The following is a 22959-nucleotide window of genomic DNA, read 5'->3' as shown; positions in this document are numbered from 1 at the left end:
GCATTTTACTTGCAATGAATAAACACAGTTGAATATAGTTCGGAATCTAAACCACTAATACATTTTCATTAGCCAACTATGGGATAATCTAGTACTTTTGTTTCTATTATCCGACTCCTGTCAGCTCTTTTGTTTTTGGCAAACCCCTGTACTGTTACGGATATTTTACCTATGAAAATATAAACTGATTGATTACTGACCTCTAAAATATAGTTCTATACAGAATACAGACATGGTTGAAAACATCTTATTTAGTGAAAAAAAAAATGGTTTATGAAAATAACATTAAACATTGAAACTGAAGATTCACAATCACAAGTCAAGATGAAAAATAGCCAATGATTTATATTTTATTACATTACAAATCATAAAAAAACATTTAATATAAAATACACAATTTCCTCTGGAAATAAAATAAGTTAATAAAAAATGAAACATCCAGAAAGATTTTTTTAAATAATATTTTTAATGCAGCTTGCTGATCAGTTGTGCCAATCAGAATCCAGGAAATGTAACAACCCATTGATGTCCTGATTTTTATTCATGGATCCGTCTCTAAAACCAGAGATGGAACACAACATTGAAAAATTTGTCAGCAGCATGGTTAACTGACAACACTAACTGATCGTCACATGCATCAAAAAACAAGAAAGCAAAATAATTTTGAGATGTTTTTCTGTGATTCTTAATGTAAACATTTAGGGCAGTAGTGTATCTGTACAGGCACTCCAGTTATCAGTTCCTTCATAACACTGCAGCAATGTGATGGCTCTCCAGTCCCGCTACTGCAATGCAAATCCAATAAAAGTTTATCTGTAGTGACTTTGGGTAAGAAAAGGCTGTACTAAATGGATTCCATTTATACAGTGCAGCAGCCGTGCTACTCATACATGTTCTATGCTGGTGGTGTCCTCCATAATTCCTCCTCATTCCCACTTGTAAATTTTGAGCATCTTCTCAGTGAGAGAGGCCAGGTAACTGCCCTGGTTCACCTCAAACGGGCAGATGTCCAACACTGGGAGGTCAGCAGACAACTTCTGAATCAGGGTTCCACTCCCTGCATCCCACACCTGGAGAAAAAAGATACCATGATTAGAAACAATGGCTCAATGTGAAGCTCGAGACAGTTTTATTTCATTCAAACTATCCCCCAAATGCCTCAAACCAGAGAGTCAAGCCTCTCACTATTATGGATTTCTTTCAACCACAAAACAGTTGAACCATTTGGGAAGAATCATTATCAACAGTGGAGTAAAGTTCAACTGAGCCTAACTTCTAATAATAAACCAGCCAACCTGGAAAAAGTGCTTGTTTTTGTTGTTGCAGGCTGTCATCCATCCTAGATCAAACAATGGTGTAATACAAAGTAAGGCCAGATATCACGTAAAATTGATTTAAGTGGTCAAAGGTCAAATATGGTTAAAATGGTCATAATGGAAATGGCAATAGATGTAGGGAAAATATCCTGAAATTAACTAAAACGGAGTAGATGATCAAACAGACTCAATGCATTAATAAACAAAAGCATGTGGAGGCGCCTTCAAATTAGTGGATTCGGATATTTCAGCCACACCCGTTACAGACAGGTGTATATATATATATAAAAAAGAGCACATAGCCATGCAATCTCCATAGACAAACATTTGCAGTAGAATAGCCTTACTGATGAGCTCAGTGACTTTCAACGTGATACCATCATAGGATGTCACCTTTCCAACAACTCAGTTCATCAAACTTCTGCCCTGCTAGAGCTGCCCCGGTGAACTATAAGTGCTGTTACTGTGAAGTGGAAGAGTCTAGAAGCAACAACTGCTCAAACGCTAAGTGGTAGGCCACACAAGCTCACAGAATGGGACCAACAAGTGCTGAAGCGTAAAAATAGTCTGCCCTGAGATGCAACACTCACTACTGTGTTCCAAACTGCCTCTGGAAGCAACGTCAGCAAAATAACTGTTCGTCGGGCACTTCTTGTAATGGGTTTCCATGGCCGTGCAGCCGCACTCAAGCCTAATATCCCCATGCGCAATTCCAAGCGTCGGCTGGAGTGGTGTAAAGCTCACCGCCATTGGAATCTGGGGCAGTAGAAACACATTCTCTGGAGTGATGAATCACACTTCACCATCTGGCAGTCCAAAGGACAAATCTGGGTTTGAATGCATGTGGAGTTTGGTGGTGGAGAAATAATGGTCTGGGGCTGATTTTCATGGTTCGGGCTAGGCCCCTTTGTATGATGTAGAGTTTAAGACTATGACAATCTAGATGATTCTGTGCTTCCAACTTTGTGGCAACAGTTTGGGGAAGGCCCTTTCCTGTTTCAACATGATAATGCCCACGTGCACAAAGCAAGGTCCATACAGAAAGGGTTTGTCGAGCTCAGCATGGAAGAGCTTGACTGGCCTGCAGAGGTCTGACCTCAACCTTATCAAACACCTTTGGGATGAATTGGAATGCCAACTGTGAGCCAGGCCTAATCGCCCAACATCAGTGCCTGCCCTGACCTAACTAATACTCATGGCTGAATGGAATTAAGTCCTGCAGCAATGTTCCAACATCTAGTGGAAAGCCTTCCCAGAAGAGTGGAGGCAGTTATAGCAGCAAAGGGGGGACCAACTCCATATTAATGCCAATGATTTCGGATTGAGATCTTCCGCGAGCAAGCGTCCACATACTTTTGGCCATGAAATAACAAATAGCCAACATTTTACAAACACACAACAAACATCTCTCCAATGTTGTGCACCAATTTGTTTACGTCTGTTAGTGAGCATTTCTCCCTTACCAAGATAATCAATCCACCTGACAGGTGTGGCATATCAGGAAGCTAATTAAACAGCATGTTCATTACACAGGTGCACGCACCTTGTACTGGGGACAATAACATGCCACTAAAATGTAGTTTTGGAACTAAAACAATACCACAGATGTTTCAAGTTGAGGTAGAGTGCAATTGTCATGGTGACTGCAGGAATGTCCATCAGAGCTGTTGCCAAATAATTTTAAGATAATTTCTCTACATAAGCCACTTCCAACGTCGTTTTAGAGAATTTGGCAGTACGTCCAACCTTTCTCACAACCGCAGACCAGGTGTATGGCGTCGTGCAGGCGAGCAGTTTGATGTCAACATTGTGAACAGAGTGCACCATGGTGGCGGTGGGGTTATGGTATGGGCAGGCACAAGCTACGGACAACAGACAGAGATACTGTGACGAGATCCTGAGGCCCATTGTTGTGCTATTCATCCGCAGCCATCAACTCATGTTTCAGCATGGCCCCAGGATCTATACATAATTCCTGGAAGCTGAAAATGTCCCAGTTCTTCAATGGCCTGCATACTCACCAGACATGACACCCATTGAGCATGTTTGGAGATGCTCTGGATCAATAGCGTGTTCCAGTTCAAACCAAATCCAGCAACTTCACACAGCCATTGAAGAGGAGTGGGACAACATTAAAGGCCACAATCAAAAGCCTGATCAACTCTATGCGAAGGACATGTGTCACACTGCATGAAGCAAATGGTGGTCAAACCAGATACTAACTGGTTCTGATCCACGACCCTACCCTTTAGTTTTTTTTTTTATATATGTGACCAACAGATGCATATCTGTACTCCCAGTCATGTGAAATCCATAGATTAAGGCCTAATGCATTTATTTAAATTGACTGAGTTAAAAATAAAAATAAATGACCTAAAAAATAAAAAATTGTAGAAATTGTTGCATGTTGCATTTATATTAGTTTCCTGTAATTGAACATTCAGATGTGTTCAGTTACAGTTGTGGTCTGTAGCGCCACTTAAGACCAATCTCAGAGATGATGTAGACCCTCTCAGAAAACTGCAGGAGACCCCATTGACCCAGGAGAATATTACCTCGTAAGATTCAGACTTTCTGGGCCAGAGAAATTGAAACTATAATGGCATTTTTAAGTGGTAAAAAGTACAAGCAGACAAAAAGGATGGATGGTTGCAGATTCTATCCAAATTTACTGAGCAAGTCAATACAAACTTAAAATCATACTTTAAATCTTAAATACATACTTAGACTATGGAATAAACATATGTATAGTTGCTTTTGGTATAATTATTATCCTCAAAGCCATGCATATAAACAGATAAAGCATACAGCATGTCCCATCATATTGGTCAAACTTGGGCATTAGCAAACCAAAATAATTCTCAGACAGTATAGATTCCCACTAATTACTCCCAATCTTCTCAGAGAGACACTTCTGAACAATAAGCACATCATCTTGACTGGGGCAGAGATATTGGGACTGAGGGGTCATGTGTAAATGCAGTCAAAGTTTACATTTTTTGGGATTATGATGAATCTCAACCATATTAACTGAATAAAGTAAAAATACACACACAAAATTGCAACCATGCCAGTGGCTCACCATGGTGGAGTTGGTGGCCTCGTCCCCGGCACACACCAGAGTGGAGCCCTCCCCGGCCGGGCTTCTGAACACGGCATTCTTGGTGAGCAGCTTGCAGGAGGAGCCAGCACTGAATGTCTGGACTGGGTAGCAGGAACACGAGGGTTCCTGAGCCGCGTCCTGCTGGGGAGTCCTGTTCAGCTCCATCAGAACACAGCGCAGCGATGACTTGGAGCGCCCTGGACGGGATCAAAACACAGAGACTGTCAGTCTAAATACGAGCGCTAGTGGTCACCTACCCTGGTCCTGGAGAGCTAATGGGGAGTACAGGCTTTTGTTACAGCCCAGCACAAGCTAAAACAAAACACCTGCTTTGGGATATTAGAATTAATCCAGCAAACAGAGAGATGCCAGGACAACAAAGACCCAGTACTAAGTACTAAGCAGACAAATATGCCTATACATCTTATTACATATACAGTACCAGTCTAAAGTTTGAACACCTACTCATTCAAGGGTTTTTATTTTTACTATTTTTTTCATTGTAGAATAATAGTGAAAGACATTAAAACTATGAAGTAACATACGGAATCATGTAGTAAAAAAATATAGGAATTTTATATTTGAGATTCTTCAAAGTAGCCACCCCTTGATGACAGCTTTGCACACTCTTGGCATTCACTCAACCAGCTTCACCTGGAATGCTTTTCCAACAGTCTTGAAGGAGTTCCCACATATGCTGAGCACTTGTTGGCTGCTTTTCCTTCACTATGCGATCATCTACGATGATCGCTACTCTGCGTCTCAAAGACACGGTGGTTGGAACCCAAAATCTCAAATTTGGACTCAGATCAAAAAGGAAATACTTCCACCGGTCTAATGTCCATTACTCGTGTTTCTTGGCCCAAGCAAGTCTCTCCTTCTTATTGGTGTCCTTACTGATACACACAGCCTCCACTGAACAGTTGATGTTGAGATGTGTATTAACTGAACTCTGAAGCATTTATTTGGGCTACAATTTCTGAGGCTTGTAACTCTAATGAACTCATCTTCCTTCAAGATTGTTGGAAAAGCATTCCAGGTGAAGCTGATTGAGAGAATGCCAAGGGTGTGCAAAGCTGTCATCAAGGCAAAGGGTGGCTATATGAAAATCTCACACACTTTTTTGGTTACCAGATAATTCCATGTGTTATTTCATAGTCTTGATATTTTTTACTTTTTTATGCTTTGTAGAAAAATAAAGAAAAACCCTTGAATGAGTAAGTGTTCTAAAACTTTGGACCGGTAGTGAGTGAGACAAACGAAGCAAAAAAAGAAACGTCCCTTTTTCAGGACCCTGTCTTTCAAAGACAATTAGTAAAACAAATCCATATAACTTCACAGATCTTCATTGTAAGGGGTTTAAACACGGTTTTCCATGCTTGTTCAATGAACCATAAACAATTAATGAACATGCACCTGTGGAACGGTCATTACATTAAGGTCACAGTTATAAAAACTAAGGACACTAAAGAGGACTTTCTTCTGACTCTGAAAAACACCAAAAGAAAGATGCCCAGGGTCCCTGCTCATCTGTGTGAACGTGCCTTAGGGATGCTGCAAGGAGTCATGACGATTGCAGATGTGGCCAGGGCAATAAATTGCAATGTCCGTACTGTGAGACGCCTAAGACAGCACTAGAGGGAGACAGGACGGACAGCTGATCGTCCTTGCAATGGCAGACCACGTGTAACAACACCTGCACAGGATCGGTACATCCGAACATCACACCTGCGGGACAGGTACAGGATGGAAACAACAACTGCCCGAGTTACACAAGGAACACACAATCCCTCCATCAGTGCTCAGACTGTGTGCAATAGGCTGAGAGAGGCTGGACTGAGGGCTTGTAGGCCTGTTGTAAGGCAGCGGTTTTGTCTCAGAGGTGATGGTCAGATTTGCGTTTATCATCGAAGGATTGAGCGTTACACCGAGGCCTGTATTCTGGAGCAGGGTCGATTTGGAGGTGTAGGTTTCGTCATGGTCTGGAGCGGTGTGTCACAGCATCATAGTACCTAGCTTGATGTCATTGCAGGCAATCAACGCTGTGCGTTACAGGGAAGACATCCTCCTCCCTCATGTGGTACCCTTCATGCAGGCTCATCCTGACATGAACCTCCAGCATGACAATGCCACCAGCCATACTGCTCGTTCTGTGCATGATTTCCTGCAAGACAGGAATGTCAGTGTTCAGCCATGGTCAGCGAAGAGCCCGGATCTCAATCCCATTGAGCACATCTGGGACCTGTTGGATCAGAGGGTGAGGGCTAGGGCCATTCCCCCCAGAAATGTCCGGGAACTTACAGGTGCCTTGGTGAAAAAGTGGGGTAACACATCACAACAAGAACTGGAAAATCTGGTGCAGTCCATGAGGAGGAAATACGCTGCAGTACTTAATGCAGCTGGTGGCCACACCAGATAAGGACTGTTCCTTTTGATTTTGACCCCCCCCCCCCCCCTGTGTAAAATAACTTGATTTCTACTGACGGGTACAAGTTTTTAGAGCTGATCGGATGAGTAAAAGAAGAGGGGTTTCAATTTATGTTAAATCTCAGTTTAACACCTCTGAAATTCTCTCGATTTCCAAAGACAAACCTTTTGAATTGCTTGCGGTTAAAGTATATAAGGACTCCCACATCACTGTAGCCGGCTGCTACAGACCGCCCTCGGCTTCGGGAGAAGCAGCTTAACTCTTTCTGGTATCCTGCACTAGCTAAATGACACTGAATTTATTATTTTAAGAGATTTGAACTGGGACATGCTTACATATGTATTGGACTCTTTTAAAGAACTGTGTGACTCCCTGAGTCTCGCTCAATTAATTAATGTGCCAAAAAGACCAAATCCCAGAGCACCTAACAAATCATTGGACATTATTCTAACGAATACCCCTCACAAATACACATCGACTGGGATATTCTGAAATGATGTCAGTGATCACTGTGCAATTGCTTGTGTTAGAAATCTGAAAAAAATTACCAAAGCCAAACCCCGTTATATTTTTCAAAGACATTTCAGACAGTTTGATGAGCAAGCATTCTTACATGATCTGTACCATCATATTGACAGAGTGTGTCTGATTCCTGATGTTGACACTGCCTGGGACTATTTTTATATGAAATTTGTGTCCATTTGTGATAAGCATGCCCCTGTAAAGAAATTTAGAATCAGTGGAAGGTACAATACCTGGTTTTCAGATAACTTGGCAGAATTAATTAGAAAGAGAATATATATTTGAAGTTGAAGTCGGAAGTTTACATACACCTTAGCCAAATACGTTTAAACTCAGTTTCACAATTCCTGACATTTAATCCAAGCAAAAATGCCCTGTCTTAGGTCAGTTAGTATCACCACTTTATTTTAAGAATGTGAAATGTCAGAATAAGAGAAATTCTTTTTTCAGCTTATATTTCTTTCATTACATTCCCAGTGGATTAGAAGTTTTCATACACTCAATTAGTATTTGGTAGCATTGCTTAACTTGGGTCAAACATTTCAGGTAGCCTTCCACAAGCTCCCCACAATAAGTTCAGTGAATTTTGGCCCATTCCTCCTGACAATGCTGGTGTAACTGAGTCAGGTTAGTAGGCCACCTTGCACGCACACACTTTCAGTTCTGGCCACAAATGTTCTATAGGATTGAGGTCTGGGCTTTGTGATGGCCACTCCAATACCTTGACTATTGTCCTTAAGCCATTTTGCCACAACTTTGGAAGTATGCTGGGGATTATTGTCCATTTGCGACCAAGTTTTAACTTCCTAACTGGTGTCTTGAGGTGTTGCTTCAATATATCCACATAAATTCCCTTCCTCATGAGGCCATCTATTTTGTGAAGTTCACCAGTCCCTCCTGCAGAAAAGCACCCCCACAACATGATGCTGCCACTCCCGTGCTTCACGGTTGGGATGGTGTTCTTCAGCTTGCAAGCTTTCCCCTTTTTCCTCCAAACATAATGGTCATTATGGCCAAACAGTTCTATTTTTCTTTCATCAGACCTGAGGACATTTCTCCAAAAAGTACAATCTTTGTCCCCATGTGCAGTTGAAAACCTTAGTCTGGCTTTTTTATGGCGTGATTGGAGCAGTGGCTTCTTCCTTAATGAGCGGCCTTTCAGGTTATGTCGATATTGGACTCGTTTTACTGTGAATATAGATACTTTTGTACACGTTTCCTCCAGCATCTTCACATGGTCCTTTGCTGTTGTTCTGGGATTGATTTGCACTTTTCACACCAAAGTACGTTCATCTCTAGGAGACAGAACGCATCTCCTTCCTGAGCAGTATGATGGCTGTGTGGTCCCACTTGCGTACTACTGTTTGTACAGATGAACGTGGTACCTTCAGGCGTTTGGACATTGCTCCCAAGGGTCAACCAGACTTGTGGAGGTCTACAATTTGTTTTCTGAGGTCTTGGCTGTCAAGCAAAGAGGCACTGAGTTTGAAGGTAGGCCTTGAAATACATCCACAGGTACACCACCAATTGACTCAAATTATGTCAATTAGGGCCTCCCGGGTGGGGCAGTGGTCTAGGGCACTGCATCGCAGCGCTAGCTGTGCCACCAGAGTCTCTGGGTTCGCACCCAGGCTGTCGCAGCCGGCCGCGACCGGGAGGTCCGTGGGGCGACGCACAATTGGCTTAGCGTCGTCCGGGTTAGGGAGGGTTTGGCTGGTAGGGATATCCTTGTCTCATCGCGCTGGCTTCCGGGTTGGAGGCGCGCTGTGTTAAGAAGCAGTGCGGCTTGGTTGGGTTGTGCTTCGGAGGACGCATGGCTTTCGACCTTCGTCTCTCCTGAGCCCGTACGGGAGTTGTAGCGATGAGACAAGATAGTAATTACTAGCGATTGGATACCACGAAAATTGGGGAGAAAAGGGGGTAAAAAAAATATATATGTCAATTAGCCTATCAGAAGCTTCTAAAGCCATGACATAATTTTCTGGAATTTTCCAAGCTGTTTAAAAAGGCACAGTCAACTTAGTGCATGTAAACTTCTGATCCACTGGAATTGTGATAGTGAATTATAAGTGAAATAATCTTTCTATAACTCTTTGTGGATTTATCAAAGGCCTTTGATTCAGTTGACCATGAATTGTTGCTAGCTAGACTCAGAAACATTGGTCTCAGTGAAGGGGCAGCAAATATGCAGATGATACAGTCATATATTAATGTGCTCCTTCTCTGGTTCAGGCTGTTGAAGAACTCCAGACTGCTTTTTAGTCACTGCAGGCCTCTCTTAATGTTCTCAAACTGATCTTGAATGTACAAAAAACTAAAATCATGACCTTTACCAGAGCTAGAACTCTGCCAGAGAAGGTTAGCATTGTCACATCTGGTGCCTTAACCACTGGAAAAGTGTCATCCACAAATACTTAGGTATTTGGTTGATGACAAGTTGTCCTTTAAAGTTCATGTGGATAATCTCATGACAAAGCTTAAATTGAGTTTTTATTTTTGTAATAAGGTTTGCTTCCCGCTTATGGATAGAAATATTCTTGATTGGGACACTTTTCTCTCTGTAATTGATTATGGTGACTTGTTGTATATGCATGCAGCCTCCACTGTCTTACAGAGACTGGACACTTTTTATCATGCATCTTTGCACTTTATTACAAATGCCAAGTCACTCACCCACCATTGCACCTTTCACCAAATGGTAGGTCGGACATCAATTTATACGCACAGAAAGACACATTTGTATGTGTTCATCTACAAAGCCCGTTTGGTTAAACTCCCTCTTTACCTCTGTAGTCTGGTCTCCTACACCACCAGCAGTTACAATACCCGGTCTGCTAGGTGGTTGCTACTTAAATCCCCAGGACATTCACAGTATTTGGCAAGACTGCCTTCTCTTCTTGCGCACCAGAGGCATGGAATAGTCTACAATCCATGCTTCATCTAGATATGTTAGTGCCACTGAATGAATTTAAAATATTGATGGGAGACTGTTACGGAGGAGTGTAAATGCTTTTTTTAGGCTGGATCATGTTGTATGTTTTAATTATGTAATGTATTAATTGTTGCTGCCTTCTTGGCCAGGTATCCCTTGAAAGAAAAAGACTCTGGGTCTCAATGGGCTTTTCAAATTTTGGGGTCACTTAGAAATTTCCTGGTTTTTGGAGAAAAAAAAGCAAATGTTTTGTCCATTAAAATAATATAAAATTGATCAGAAATACAATGTGGACATTGTTAATGTTGAAAATGACTATTATAGCTGGAAAAGGCAGATGTATTTTTTTGGAATATCTACATAAGTGTACAGAGGCCCATTATCAGCAATCATTACTCCTGTTTTCCAATGGCACGTTGTGTTAGCTAATCCAAGTTCATCATTTTAAAAGGCTAATTGATCATTAGAAAACCCTTCAGCAATTTTTTTGGCACAGCTAAAAAAAACTGTTGTTCTGATAAAAGAAGCAATAAACTGGACAGACTACTTGAGTATCTGGAGCATCAGCATTTGTGGCTTTGATTACAGGCTAAAAATGGCCAGAAACAAAGATTTTTCTTCTGAAACTCATCAGTCTATTCTTGTTCTGAGAAATGAAGGCTATTACATGCGAGAAATTGCCAAGAAACTGAAGATCTCATACAACGCTGTGTACTACTCCCTTCACAGAACTGCGCAAACCAGAATAAAAAGAGTGGGGGGCCCCGGTGCACAACTGAGCAAGATGACAAGCACATTAGTGTTTAGTTTGAGAAACAGATGCCTCACAAGTCCTCAACCGACAGCTTCATTAAATAGTACCTGCAAAACACCAGCTTCAACATCAACAGTGAAGAGGCGACTCCAGGATGCTGGCCTTCTAGGCAGAGTTCCTCTGTCTAGTGTGTGTTTTTGCCCATCTTAATCTTTTATTTTTATAGGCCAGTCTGAGATATGGCTTTTTCTTCGCACTCTGCCTAGATGGCCAGTATCCCAGAGTCACCTCTTCACTGTTGACGTTGAGACTGATGTTTAATGAAGCTGCCAGTTGAGGACTTGTGAGGAGTCTAGTGTCTAGTTTGAGAAACAATGTACTTGTCCTCTTGCTCAGTTGTGCACCAGGGCCTCCCACTCCTCTTTCTATTCTGGTTAGAGCAAGTTTGCGCTGTTCTATGAAGGGAGTAGTACACAGCGTTGTACGAGATCTTCAGTTTCTTGGCAATTTCTCGCATGGAATAGCCTTAATTTCTCAGAACAAGAATAGACTGACGAGTTTCAGAAGAAAGATCTTTGTTTCTGGCCATTTTGAGCCTGTAATCGAACTCACAAATTCTGATGATCCAGATACTCAACTAGTCTAAAGAAGGGCAGTTCTTTTGCTTCTTTTATCAGGACAACAGTTTTCAGCTGTGCTAACATAATTGCCAAAGGGTTTTCTAATGATCAATTAGCCTTTTAAAATGATAAACTTGGATTAGCTAACACAACGTGCCATTGGAACACAGGAGTGATGGTTGCTGATAATGCGCCTCTGTACTCCTATGTAGATATTCCATAGAAAATCAGCTGCAATAGTCATTTACAACATTAATGTCTACACAGTATTTCTGATCAATTTGATGTTATTTTAAAATGGACAAAAAAATGTATAATTTGCTTTTCTTCCAAAAACAAGGAAATTTCTAAGTGACCCCAAACTTTTGAACGGTAGTGTATAGACACACACACTTATTTAGGCCCTTCATTGCCCCTCATAGTCCTCCCCAGGATGGTAGTCTCACCTGGTCTGTAGGTGACCAAACAGTGTCTGCTCTCTGGCTGCACCTGGATGTCTGTGCAGCCTCCTGTCTCCAGGGGCAACATGTGGGGTCTGTAGGTGGTCCCGTCTACTTGCTCCCAGAAGCAGCCCCCATCCAGAGAGCCTGCGATGAGGCCACCACATGGGAACGAGCTGGAGGCGGCGCGAGGCACATAGGACAGGGATGCCACGGGACACCTGGGAGAAGCCAGAGGTCATGGTTGGTGCCTGTGGTTTTAAAATCACACTGCATTCTAAAGTTGTATAACATATTATAATACACTATGTGAATTACATTTCACACACACACCATATAAATTAATATTCATTCCACCATCTTTGAAAATGAATAACAAAACAAATAAAATACAAAATCTAAGCCCAGAAATGTACCTGGTCAGATCCTGTTGTGAAAGAGGTAAAACTCTGGGCCCTACCTAGGTTATATTGACAGGTGTAGTTCAAACTGTGGTGTTGCATACAGACTAGATAACCTTTGCCCCCTGGCCTGGCTGTCAGACTGACCTGGAACGTAGCGGCTGTAGCTCCTGGACATGTGTGCTGGTGTCCCTGGTGTCATACACCAGCACGGAGCCGTTACTGAGACCAGCGTACACATAGTTGTTGTTGTCCAGGCACCAGCAGCAGCTCCACACTGGTTTACCTGTGTTGTAGGTCTGCACCACTGTGTTGGTCATTAGACTGCAGGAGAATAATGATACAGTTAGGATATTAGATTTAGAAGGGAAAATACTGTCCTAATTAACCATCAAGGGTTTAATTATCAATATTAGGTCTGAATGGTTCTTGCAACTCAGAAAAGTTCAATGCTCTTCTCCATAAGAGCCTGGGGCTATGAAGTCAACTCCATTCTGGAACACACTGTCCTGATAAATCTCTCTGCTTGGACACAGACTATCTGGTTACCTGGTGAGTTTTATGGTGTTGTCCAGGGCAGCGGAGAGCAGGAGACTGTCGGCCTGTCTGTTGAAGGCTAGGCCTCTGATCTGTTTAACATGGATGGGAATGTACTGGCAGGCCTTCAGATTCACCGTGCTCACCTTCTTCACACCGCAGCCTGGCAGGTAGACACAGAGGGAGGAGGGGGAAGAGAGAGCAAAGGTAGAGAAATTATTACAAGAGGTAGCAAATACTTCCCTTTGATATTTTCACATCTATACAATCTGTGCAAAAAAAACAAACGTTCACAGCTATTTTGTACTGAAAGCGTATCAAAGCTTATCAAAGGTCTTACCGGGCACCAGGGTAGTGTGTGGGGAGGGCTGAGAGGCCAGCAGGCAGCTGAGGGGTTCACAGTAGGACAGCACCCTGCATCCCCCCACCTGGGACACCAGCACGGCCTTGGAGAAGACATAGTGGCCCCCCTGGGTACTGTCCTGTCTCTGAAAGGGCCCAGAGAGATAAGCCCCTGAGCTCTGTGAGGGCCCACAGCCAGGCTGGGCCATCAGCGTCTTCAGCTCCTGACAGATGTAGAAGGAAGAAAAAAAAGTGACCCACCTGCACTGTTCAATACAAATGGAAGTCAAGTCAAGAATAGCAGATACAGTATGTGATCAGAAAAACATTGAAAGTCAGCATACAATCATAGTGGATTTAGGGGTAGATTAATCTCAATGATTAGGGCTCGGTATTCTAGTCCACCTGATAAATGGATGGGAGACTGGGGGATGACCGGTAAAAGCAATGGGAATAAAGTACCTGTAGCTGCTTATGCAATTTCCCACATTCGTCTGTCACCACCTGCAGTTGTAGTCGGCACTGCGCTGACTCCAGATCAGCCTTTCTACGCAGTGAATGCTCTTGCTCCAGTGACCTGCACACAACAACACATGCAGACACACTCACTCTCAACAGCTCCCTCCCTACAGTAGTGAATCAGGTCAGATTCATGTCAATATCAGCAGTTCAGGAAAAAAAAACTAAAGACGTGAGCAGCTACTTCACCTCTTCATACTCTCCTGCTCGGTGTTGTCCAGAGCCCTCAGCTTGCACGCGTACAGGAGGACGATATCGGTGCGCTTGGCCTTCTTGTTGCACTGCAGACATACAGCAGAAGATCATTACAAGAGCCAGGCGGAGTCTGATGTGACGCCTTCACGTCACTGTCTGCGTATTGTCCCCTCAATTGTTTTTGGAGGGTAATATTTTATGGCGGTATTTCCTCTGATTTAAGTAATTCAGAGGGGATTTCTTAAGTTTTGACTCATTTTTGAATGCTTGAGGAAGCTGCGCCTCCAGCACAGATTCCATCTGGTGCCAGTCACTACAGTGGAAGTAGGAGCTCGTTTTTTCCCCCTTAGGATGGAATAGATTTTCCTTTCTTTCGAGTGCAGACCTTTTTAATTTTCCTGATCATAGTGGAACCAGGAGCAATTCCAGTCCTCTCCCCCCAGACATACCAAGGCTGACAGACAGACATGAAGACACTGACCTGGGGACACTTGGCTCCCTGGCCCTGGCCCTTCACCCAGCGGTCGATGCAGGTGTAGCCAAAGAGATGTCCGCAGCGCAGGGTGGCCAGCTGATGCTCCCCTGACGTGGTCCAGGGCTCAAAGCAGATGGAGCAGGTCTCCCCTTCCCCCTCATCCCCCTGGGACAATCGAAGGGCCGGTTCACTGGAGGCTAGTGGGTCTGATACAACCTAGAGGGGACAGAGAGATGATGCATGACATTTCTGACAGTGCATGGGAATACATTAAAATGGGACACAATGCTACTAGAAAAAACTGCACTAACGAGCTAATCATCACCAGCTGCATTAGTACTGCAGTGCATCTCCTCCCCAAGGACTGTACCAGATTAGCCAGTTCTTGCGGTGAGATGTTACCCCATTCTTCCACCAAGGCACCTGCAAGTTCCCGGACATTTCTGGGGGGAATGGCCCTAGCCCTCAACCTCCGATCCAACAGGTCCCAGACGTGCTCAATAGGATTGAGATTCGGGCTCTTCGCTGGTCATGGCAGAACACGGACATTCCAGTCTTGCAGGAAATCACACACAGAACGAGCAGTATGGCTGGTGGCATTGTCATGCTGGAGGATCATGTACTCCGGCTCCAGAGTACAGGCCTCGGTTTAATGCTCATTCCTTCGACGATAAACGCAAATCCGACCATCACCCCTGGTGAGACAAAACCGCGACTCGTCAGTGAAGAGCAGTGGTCCAGCGACGGTGGGTTTGTGCCCATAGGCGACGTTGTTGCCGTCGATGTCTGGTGAGGACCTGCCTTACTACAGGCCTACAAGCCCTCAGCCCAGCCTCTCTCTGCCTATTGCAGACAGTCTGAGCACTGATGGAGGTATTGTGCATTCCTGGTGTAACTCGGGCAGTTGTTGTTGCCATCCTGTACCTGTCCCGCAGGTGTGATGTTCGGATGTACTGATCCTGTGCAGGTGTTGTTACACGTGGTCTGCCACTGCGAGGACGATCAGCTGTCCATCCTGTCTCCCTGTTGCACTGTCTTAGGCGTCTCACAGTACAGACATTGCAATTTATTGCCCTGGCCACATCTGCAGTCCTCACGCCTCCTTGCAGCATGCCTAAGGCACGTTCACACAGATGAGCAGGGACCCTGGGCATCTTTCTTTTGGTGTAGAAAGGCCTCTTTAGTGTCCTTAGTTTTCATAACTGTGACCTTAATTGCCTACCGTCTGTAAGCTGTTAGTGTCTAACGACCGTTCCACAGATGCATGGTCATTAATTGTTTATGGTTCATTGAACAAGCATGGAAACAGTGTTTAAACCCTTTACAATGAAGATCTGTGAAGTTATTTGGATTTTTACAAATTATCTTTCAAAGACAGGGTCCTGAAAAAGTGTAGGCCTATCACTGGCAATGAATGTGGTCTTACCTCAGGATTCACTTGATTTCCAGTCACAGTCCTCGCAGCCTCTGTGGTTGCATTAGAATCTATACACAGGATGGCATGGTGAGATTAACTCTTTATTGGTTACAGTGGAAAATGGCTATGTATTGATCAGTCTTGAGCTTGGTCTACCTGAAGAATAAAGGCCTTCGGGTGGCGTAACTGGAGGGTTTGGACGAGGGCTGGAGGGAACGGCCGAATTGGGAGGGTCTGCTGCTGGCCCCAGGGGATCTGCCTCATCCTCCGACTCGCTCAGCTCTGTCGTACTCCCAGAGTCGCCCTCGGCCTGGTTGGCTGCAGGGACTCGCAGCAGGAAATCCAGGAAGCTGCTAGCAAGCGCAGCGGTCTGGGTGGAGTAGTGCTCCCTGAGGCCTGGCCTTTAACCACACAGAAACAATACAGGTACAATCAATGGGTATAACATGGGGTGAAATAGGTTCTCAATGAAGCATACAATTATGTCTCCAGTATGGATACACAGTTTACAGGGAATCCAGTCGGCTCAATATGACCCTCCCTTCTGATCCTGGATCCAACTTGACCCTCCACTCTGGCTCTGTTCTGACTGAACGCCCAGGTGTTCGGGAGCCGTGGTGGGTCACAGGGAGCTGCGTCTGCCTCGTCCTCTGTTTCACTGCCAGAGTCAGGGATGACAATAGGGAGATCTACCTGGTCTGCCACAACATCTGGCTCTGGTTCCCTACTAGGGCCCCCCAGCTGCAAGTCCACCTCCATCGCCTCCATCACCTCCATCTCACAACCTATGGGTGGGGGGCTAAAAATTAATTGCCTTCAATAGGCAGGATAACCTGAGATGTTTACAAATGATTTCCCTCTTGACTTCAGTGTTCTCAGACACTAGCGTAGCCAAAGGTTTTAATTGCAAGCAAACGTGAGTACAGTGAACCAATTCTGACTGAAGCCACAAAGGGTGACAACAAAAATCAGGTTATGTAACTTGCATGCAATGCTAACTTTTCCTATAAATGCCTCATGGCTTAGTTTAACTGTCGTACCCCATCAGAACCCAAAATATACGGATGTTTTACTCCAATGTTTGTAAACAAACGTCATAGCCTCATAACAAGATTAAAACATCCATAACTCGGTCTATGAATTTGAGCGTGATTACTTTTTACCAAAACACTGGCGGGAATTCGCTTTGTTATTGTTAAACTGCAGATTGGCCGTTTTAAGGGAAAAGTTAGGTGACAATAGACATAGCTAATTAGCTAACAATTATAACGTTAGTTAGCTAGCCACGTGCCATTGCTAACTACGTAGCGAACTATATAGCTAGTTACCGTGCCATAGCCGGCTGCTAGCTACACAAGCTGTGCGAAACAAGACTCGGAACAGGATTACGGATGCAGGTTTTGGAACTGGCAAGTAGCCAACGTTACATTGAGAGACTAGCTGAAGTTAACTCCATGGTGAACGAAGTTTACATTGGCAGAAGCCAAAGCAAAGGCCGCTCTGCTAGCTAGCTACAGTAACGTTAGCTACTTGAAGCAGCTAGCTAAAGTACATTAACAACTTGATTATTTGGTGAGTCTCGAACGTGATCAATGAAGTAACGTTACCACATGGTTTTCATAACTATATACTTTTTTGGAAATAGCCTAAATTAGCTAGAATGATAACGTTAGCTAGCTCACCGCAGATCAGTCTCTGCTGCTGGCAGTGTTGACAAATATTTGTATAACTAAACCATCCATTGCTTTTTCTTATGTAACGTTAGGGTTTATCGGCGGTTGGAATCCATAGTGCATTACATTACCAACACATACTGTACTGGAGTGTGGGCCAGAGACAGGGAGAAACTAAATCCTGCCAGCCTAGTTGCTCTTAAAAAATAGAACATATGAGACTATATCTAATTACGTTCTACAATATACTATTTAATTTGCTGTGTCCCCTGATCTCTTATTATACCTCATCATCTCTTTCCCTCTGATACTGCCCACACTGTAGCTATATATGCGCCACGGTCTCTGCTTTCTGCCAATAATCACACTTTCCTATCACATGTAAAGTCTTAATCAACCGACTGTGTCCCACCCGTAATCTTGTAAAAAAAATAGCCTCTTCTGTCACATCCTCTCGTCCTCCCCGACTTCTCTGTACCTAAAATAAATACATGTCTGCCCTTAGTATCTCTATTCCAGTGCTCCTGCCATCTCTGCACCATCACTGTCCATACCAGGTTTTTGCCTTGCTCATTGAAACTACAACATCAATATCCCTGTTTAAATTAGTTGCATGGGCAGTGTAGCATCTCACATCTACTTCTTACCTTGAAATATTGCGAGTGACCAAAACTATCCTTGCCAGTGTAACACTTCGTGGGTTACCATGAAAATAGTTCAACTACATTGCTTTTAACTTGAACAGTAAAACATTTGGTGTAATAATCTGATCGCAGTCATAGTTTCTTTGCTATCCCCATTGTCTTTTTTTTCTTCTGTGGGTTATATGGCGGACTACAACCCCAAAAATGGTTTTGCCGCCACCAACTGGACGGGTTGAAAAACCAAAACAAGGTAAAAAGAAAGTCCATATGTGATAGGGAAACAAATTTAATCGACCCAAATGATTGTAATCAGATTACAGATACTTTTTAAAAACTAGATGATTACTTTGAGGATTACTTTTAAATTCAGAAAGGATGTTTGTGGGGAAAAAATATTTGATACTTCTCGGTTTTCTCAATGACATTCAAATCAACATTGAAAAAAGGCACAAGTTTAAGTTTGTTCCACTTGAGCGAGTCTGACCACAAGTCAGAGACCACTATGATGACACACCAAATGTGTTCGATGGATTGCAGAAAAAGAGCAGGAATAGGCTTTCAGTCTAAACTATGTCTTCCAATTGTGCGACTGCTGTAGGCATCCAAAGATTATCCAGCTGTGGTGTAGTCTTGCGGCGATACGGATATCATTTATTATTGATATCTACACAGCGCATTGATGTGAATCACACTTTTTTTTGTACTGTTAAAGATCTACTACTCACCCTTGACCCATCTTCCTCTACTTTCTTCACTACTCTAACCCTGGAAACCTCAACCTGCCTCTCTCGCACAGGACATTTCTGATCCCCAGCCCCATGGGCACCCTTACAATTACCACATACCACTACTTTCCCCAATACTACACATTCCCTTGTCTCATGCCCTTCTGCACACTTCTCACACCTAGGAACCTCCCTCATATACACTGCTGCCACATGCCCATAAGCTTGACATCTGTAACAACATAATGTATTCAGCACAAAAGCTCATACAGGTTAACTTTATTATATCCTAACATCACTTTCCTTACTTTATTCGGACAGTATTCGGCTTGTGTCCGAAAGTGATTGATGAGCTCTTTTATGTGTCACGTGGTTATGCCCATATATGTACATCCTGTCCGGATGTTCTCACGCTATGAGTGAGTGTTTCTGTAATCTGACAGTGCAGCTGTTCCTTTGAAGTAAAGCATGTGTTTGCACTAAAGCTGTAGTGGTGATTGATGTGTAGTGACCTTGTTGACCTGTGGAATGTGTTTGAACATTTGAAAGAGTAGGGAAATGTTGTAGTGAACTTATGGCTCTGCTTTTTAGGGAAATTGTATATGAAACAGTAATTTCCGGGGTAGGTCAGCCGGAGTATAAGTAAGATCTGTGAACACTACAAGCGACAAGAAACCTCAAGAGAACTAAACCACAGAAGACTCTAAAAAATAAATAAATAAAACATGGCTCCTTGACCAATTGTCGGTGTATTGTGTACTTCGTGTCATGAACACAATGACAAAACCATCGAAGCCATTCTTTATGATGCCCCTGATTGTTTTAATGGTGTGCTGGATTCAACGGTGAAGATTTTCAAACAGCTGCCTCATCACCCTTTTTCAACCAAAAACAGGGGAGTTTTTCTCTTGCGTTGCAGATGAAAGAATGTCTTAAGGTAAGACTTGCTCTATGTCAGATCAAACAGGCCCTGAGTGGAACAACCCTGCTGGGGTACGCATTGGAAGAGGTGATTTGATTTGAAAGCCATAAGAATCTCGTCAGTGGCATATAGTCCAGATTCCAAAGTGACAATTTTAGGTTGTGCCGAATTCAGTAGTTCAAATGCAACCAAATCAGTTAGTTTGTATGTATTTTCAAAAACCTGCACAGGGGTCAACTATTTTGTGTCTGTCTTTACCTTCAGGTGGGGAGATTATCATGAAGTCCTTGACATGATGAAACAAGTGGAAAATATTTTCCAACATCGTGAACATTTACGTCGATGGGCCATTCTAACCTTAAGACAGAACCTGGGCCTAAAGGCAAGAAGGTTGATCTAACCTGGAAAAGAAAACATACGAAATCTGGATGGAGCGGGATATCATGCAGGGAAGAGACAATGTCTGAACCGGGCTGCCACTTGAGATTCTGGGTTCGAGTCCAGGCTCTGTCGCAGCCGACCGTGACCGGGAGGCCATGGGGCGGCGCAAAATTGGCCCAGCATCGCCCGGGTTAGGGAGGGTTTGGCCGGCAGGGATATCCTTGTCTCATCGCGCACTAGCGACTACTGTTGCGGGCCAGGCGCAGTGCACGCTGACACGGTAGCCAGGTGTACGTGTTTCCTTCGATACATTGGTGCGGCTGGCTTCCGGTTTGGATGGGCATTGTGTCAAGAAGCAGTGCGGCTTGGTTGGGTTGTGTTTCGGAGGACGCATGGCTCTCGACCTTCACCTCTCCCGAGTCCGTACGGGAGTTGCAGCGATGAGACGAGACTGTAACTACTACCAATTGGATACCATGAAATTGGGGAGAAAAAAAGGGGTGGGGAAAAACATGACATTTTGGAGAGATTTTTGGACAATATAGGGGCCGCTTAGGCCTTGTTATGGATAAATGTCTATAAAGATAGATTGGTGTAAGATATCTGCTCATGTAGGGGCCCATGTTGACAAGTTGTTGGGGAATCACTGGAGGGGAATATTGACCAACTGAGCATCAGTGTACAGCTCAATAAACACAATATGCATTTTTCTACATTTCAGTCTTCTGTGATGTATTTAAGGTGTCATATTGGGATACACACTCAAAAATGAATACATTTAAACTATATCTGAGATGTTACTGATGTCTTCTTTTTTAAGTCCATAACCCTGTGTGTGAGGTGTGTCCTTTTGTTTCACAGTAAATTAGTTTAAGACTACCAAGAAACATTCTGTGTGCCCCTGATTTAGCCCACTGCAGTAAAAGGTTATTAAAACCTCTTGGAAATAGGGGGCGCCCTTTTCACTTTTGGATAAAATTGTGCCCAATTTAAACGGCCTCGTACTCTGTCCTAGATCATATGATATACATATTATATTACTATTGGATAGAAAACACTCTGAAGTTTCTAAAATTGTTTGAATTATATCTGTGAGTAAAACAGAACTAATTTGGCAGGCAAACTTCCAAACAGGAAGTGAAAATTCTGAAATGGGTCTCTGGGAAAGGCATCGCCTATTCAATTGCCTTGTATTTATGGATCTGTATGCACTTCATACGCCTTCCACTAGATGTCAACAGGCAGTAGAACGTGGAATGAAGTGTCTAGCCTTATGTGGGACCGGATTAGAATCTTTGGAGTGACAGGTCAGCCATATTGGCAGTATTTTGCTACGCACTTGGGTATGTCATATCTTTGTCTGCAATGCGTTAGGTAGACACGAAGAAATGCTCCGTCTGGGACGTTATTGGATATATATGAGAAAAACATCCTAAAAATGGATTCTCAACTGAATTTGACCAGTTTATTTGACTTTTATTATAACTTTTTGAAATTTTCGTTCATTGTGTCAAATCTTCATGGACACCTGAGCTACACATGCTAGCCAAAGTTGCTAATTTGACAGAAGAAATGGACATTCTAAAACAAAACAACGATTTATTGTGGAACTAGGATTCCTGGCACTGCATTCTGATGAAAGTTCATCAAAGGTAAGGGAATATTTATGATGTTATTTCGTATTTTTGTTGACTCGGTTGACTCCAACATGGCGGAGAATGGCTTAGCGCTGTCTCAGATTATTGCATGCTGTGCTTTTTACTAAAGTTATTTCTTTAAATCTAACACAGCGGTTGCATTAAGAACCAGTGTATCTTTAATTATATGTACAACATGTATTTTTCAGCAAAGTTTATGATGAGTTTTTCTGTTAGATTACGTGACTCTCTAAAATTTCTCCGGACATTTTGGAGCCACTTCTGACCATGTCGCCAATGTAAAACCACGATTTGTAGCTATAAATATGCACATTTTCGAACAAAACATAAATGTATTGTATAACATGAAGTCATAAGACTGTCATCTGATGAAGTTGTTCAAAGGTTAATGATTAATTTTATCTCTATTTGTGTGTTTTGTGAAAGCTATCTTTGCGGTGTAAAAATGGCGTTGTGTGTTGGGCTATTGTGGTGAGCTAACATAAATATATGTTGTGTTTTCGCTGTAAAACATTTTAAAAATCAGACATGTTGGCTGGATTCACAAGATGTTTATCTTTCATTTGCTGTATTGGACCTGTGATTTCATGAAATTATATTATATTATATTCCCTGTGGCGCTAGGCTAGGCTATGCTAGTCAGCATTTCTGATGAGAATGATCCCGGATCCGGGATGGGTAGTCCAGAAAGGTTTTAAGGGGGTAAAATTAACTGTTTACTATGTCATAAATTAAGAGCCCATCTTAAAGAGTACAATGACCCTTTCAAAGAGGAGTGTGAGGCCTCTGGATTAAAAAATTATTGACTGAGACATCCACTCGGAGAGCCCCCCCCCCCCCCCCCCCCCCCCACATGGGACCCCCTAGATTAGCCTACCATTAAATATGGATAGCTGAGTGCTCTCTCTAAAGGGTAAAGGGTAAAGGTGAAACAGGTGTAAAACAGGGTCTTCAA

The 22959-nt window shown here is 43.1% G+C and overlaps 1 protein-coding gene and 1 long non-coding RNA gene across 2 annotated transcripts; one reads left to right on the top strand and one right to left on the bottom strand.

Annotated features, from left to right (window-relative positions):
• Positions 1-334: 334 nt before the first annotated feature.
• Positions 335-18231, bottom strand: LOC129862691 (E3 ubiquitin-protein ligase RFWD3-like). Its single transcript, XM_055934584.1, is given in 13 exon segments — positions 335-1070; positions 4399-4616; positions 12122-12336; positions 12664-12840; positions 13066-13216; positions 13394-13619; positions 13858-13972; positions 14104-14195; positions 14591-14800; positions 16011-16069; positions 16158-16464; positions 16512-16786; positions 18153-18231. Coding segments are annotated over 13 exon segments (2253 nt in total). The 5' UTR covers positions 18217-18231; the 3' UTR covers positions 335-926.
• Positions 18232-18264: 33 nt separating this feature from the next.
• On the top strand, positions 18265-21061 carry LOC129862693 (uncharacterized). Its single transcript, XR_008760805.1, has 2 exons — positions 18265-19980; positions 20230-21061. It is a non-coding gene; the product is annotated as an uncharacterized LOC129862693 (long non-coding RNA).
• Positions 21062-22959: the final 1898 nt, after the last annotated feature.

The sequence above is a fragment of the Salvelinus fontinalis genome, chromosome 9, assembly GCF_029448725.1.
Source record: "Salvelinus fontinalis isolate EN_2023a chromosome 9, ASM2944872v1, whole genome shotgun sequence".
Classification (NCBI taxonomy): domain Eukaryota; kingdom Metazoa; phylum Chordata; class Actinopteri; order Salmoniformes; family Salmonidae; genus Salvelinus; species Salvelinus fontinalis.
The sequence above is the reverse complement of the archived record's forward strand: the minus strand, read 5'-3'. Positions and strand labels throughout refer to the sequence as shown.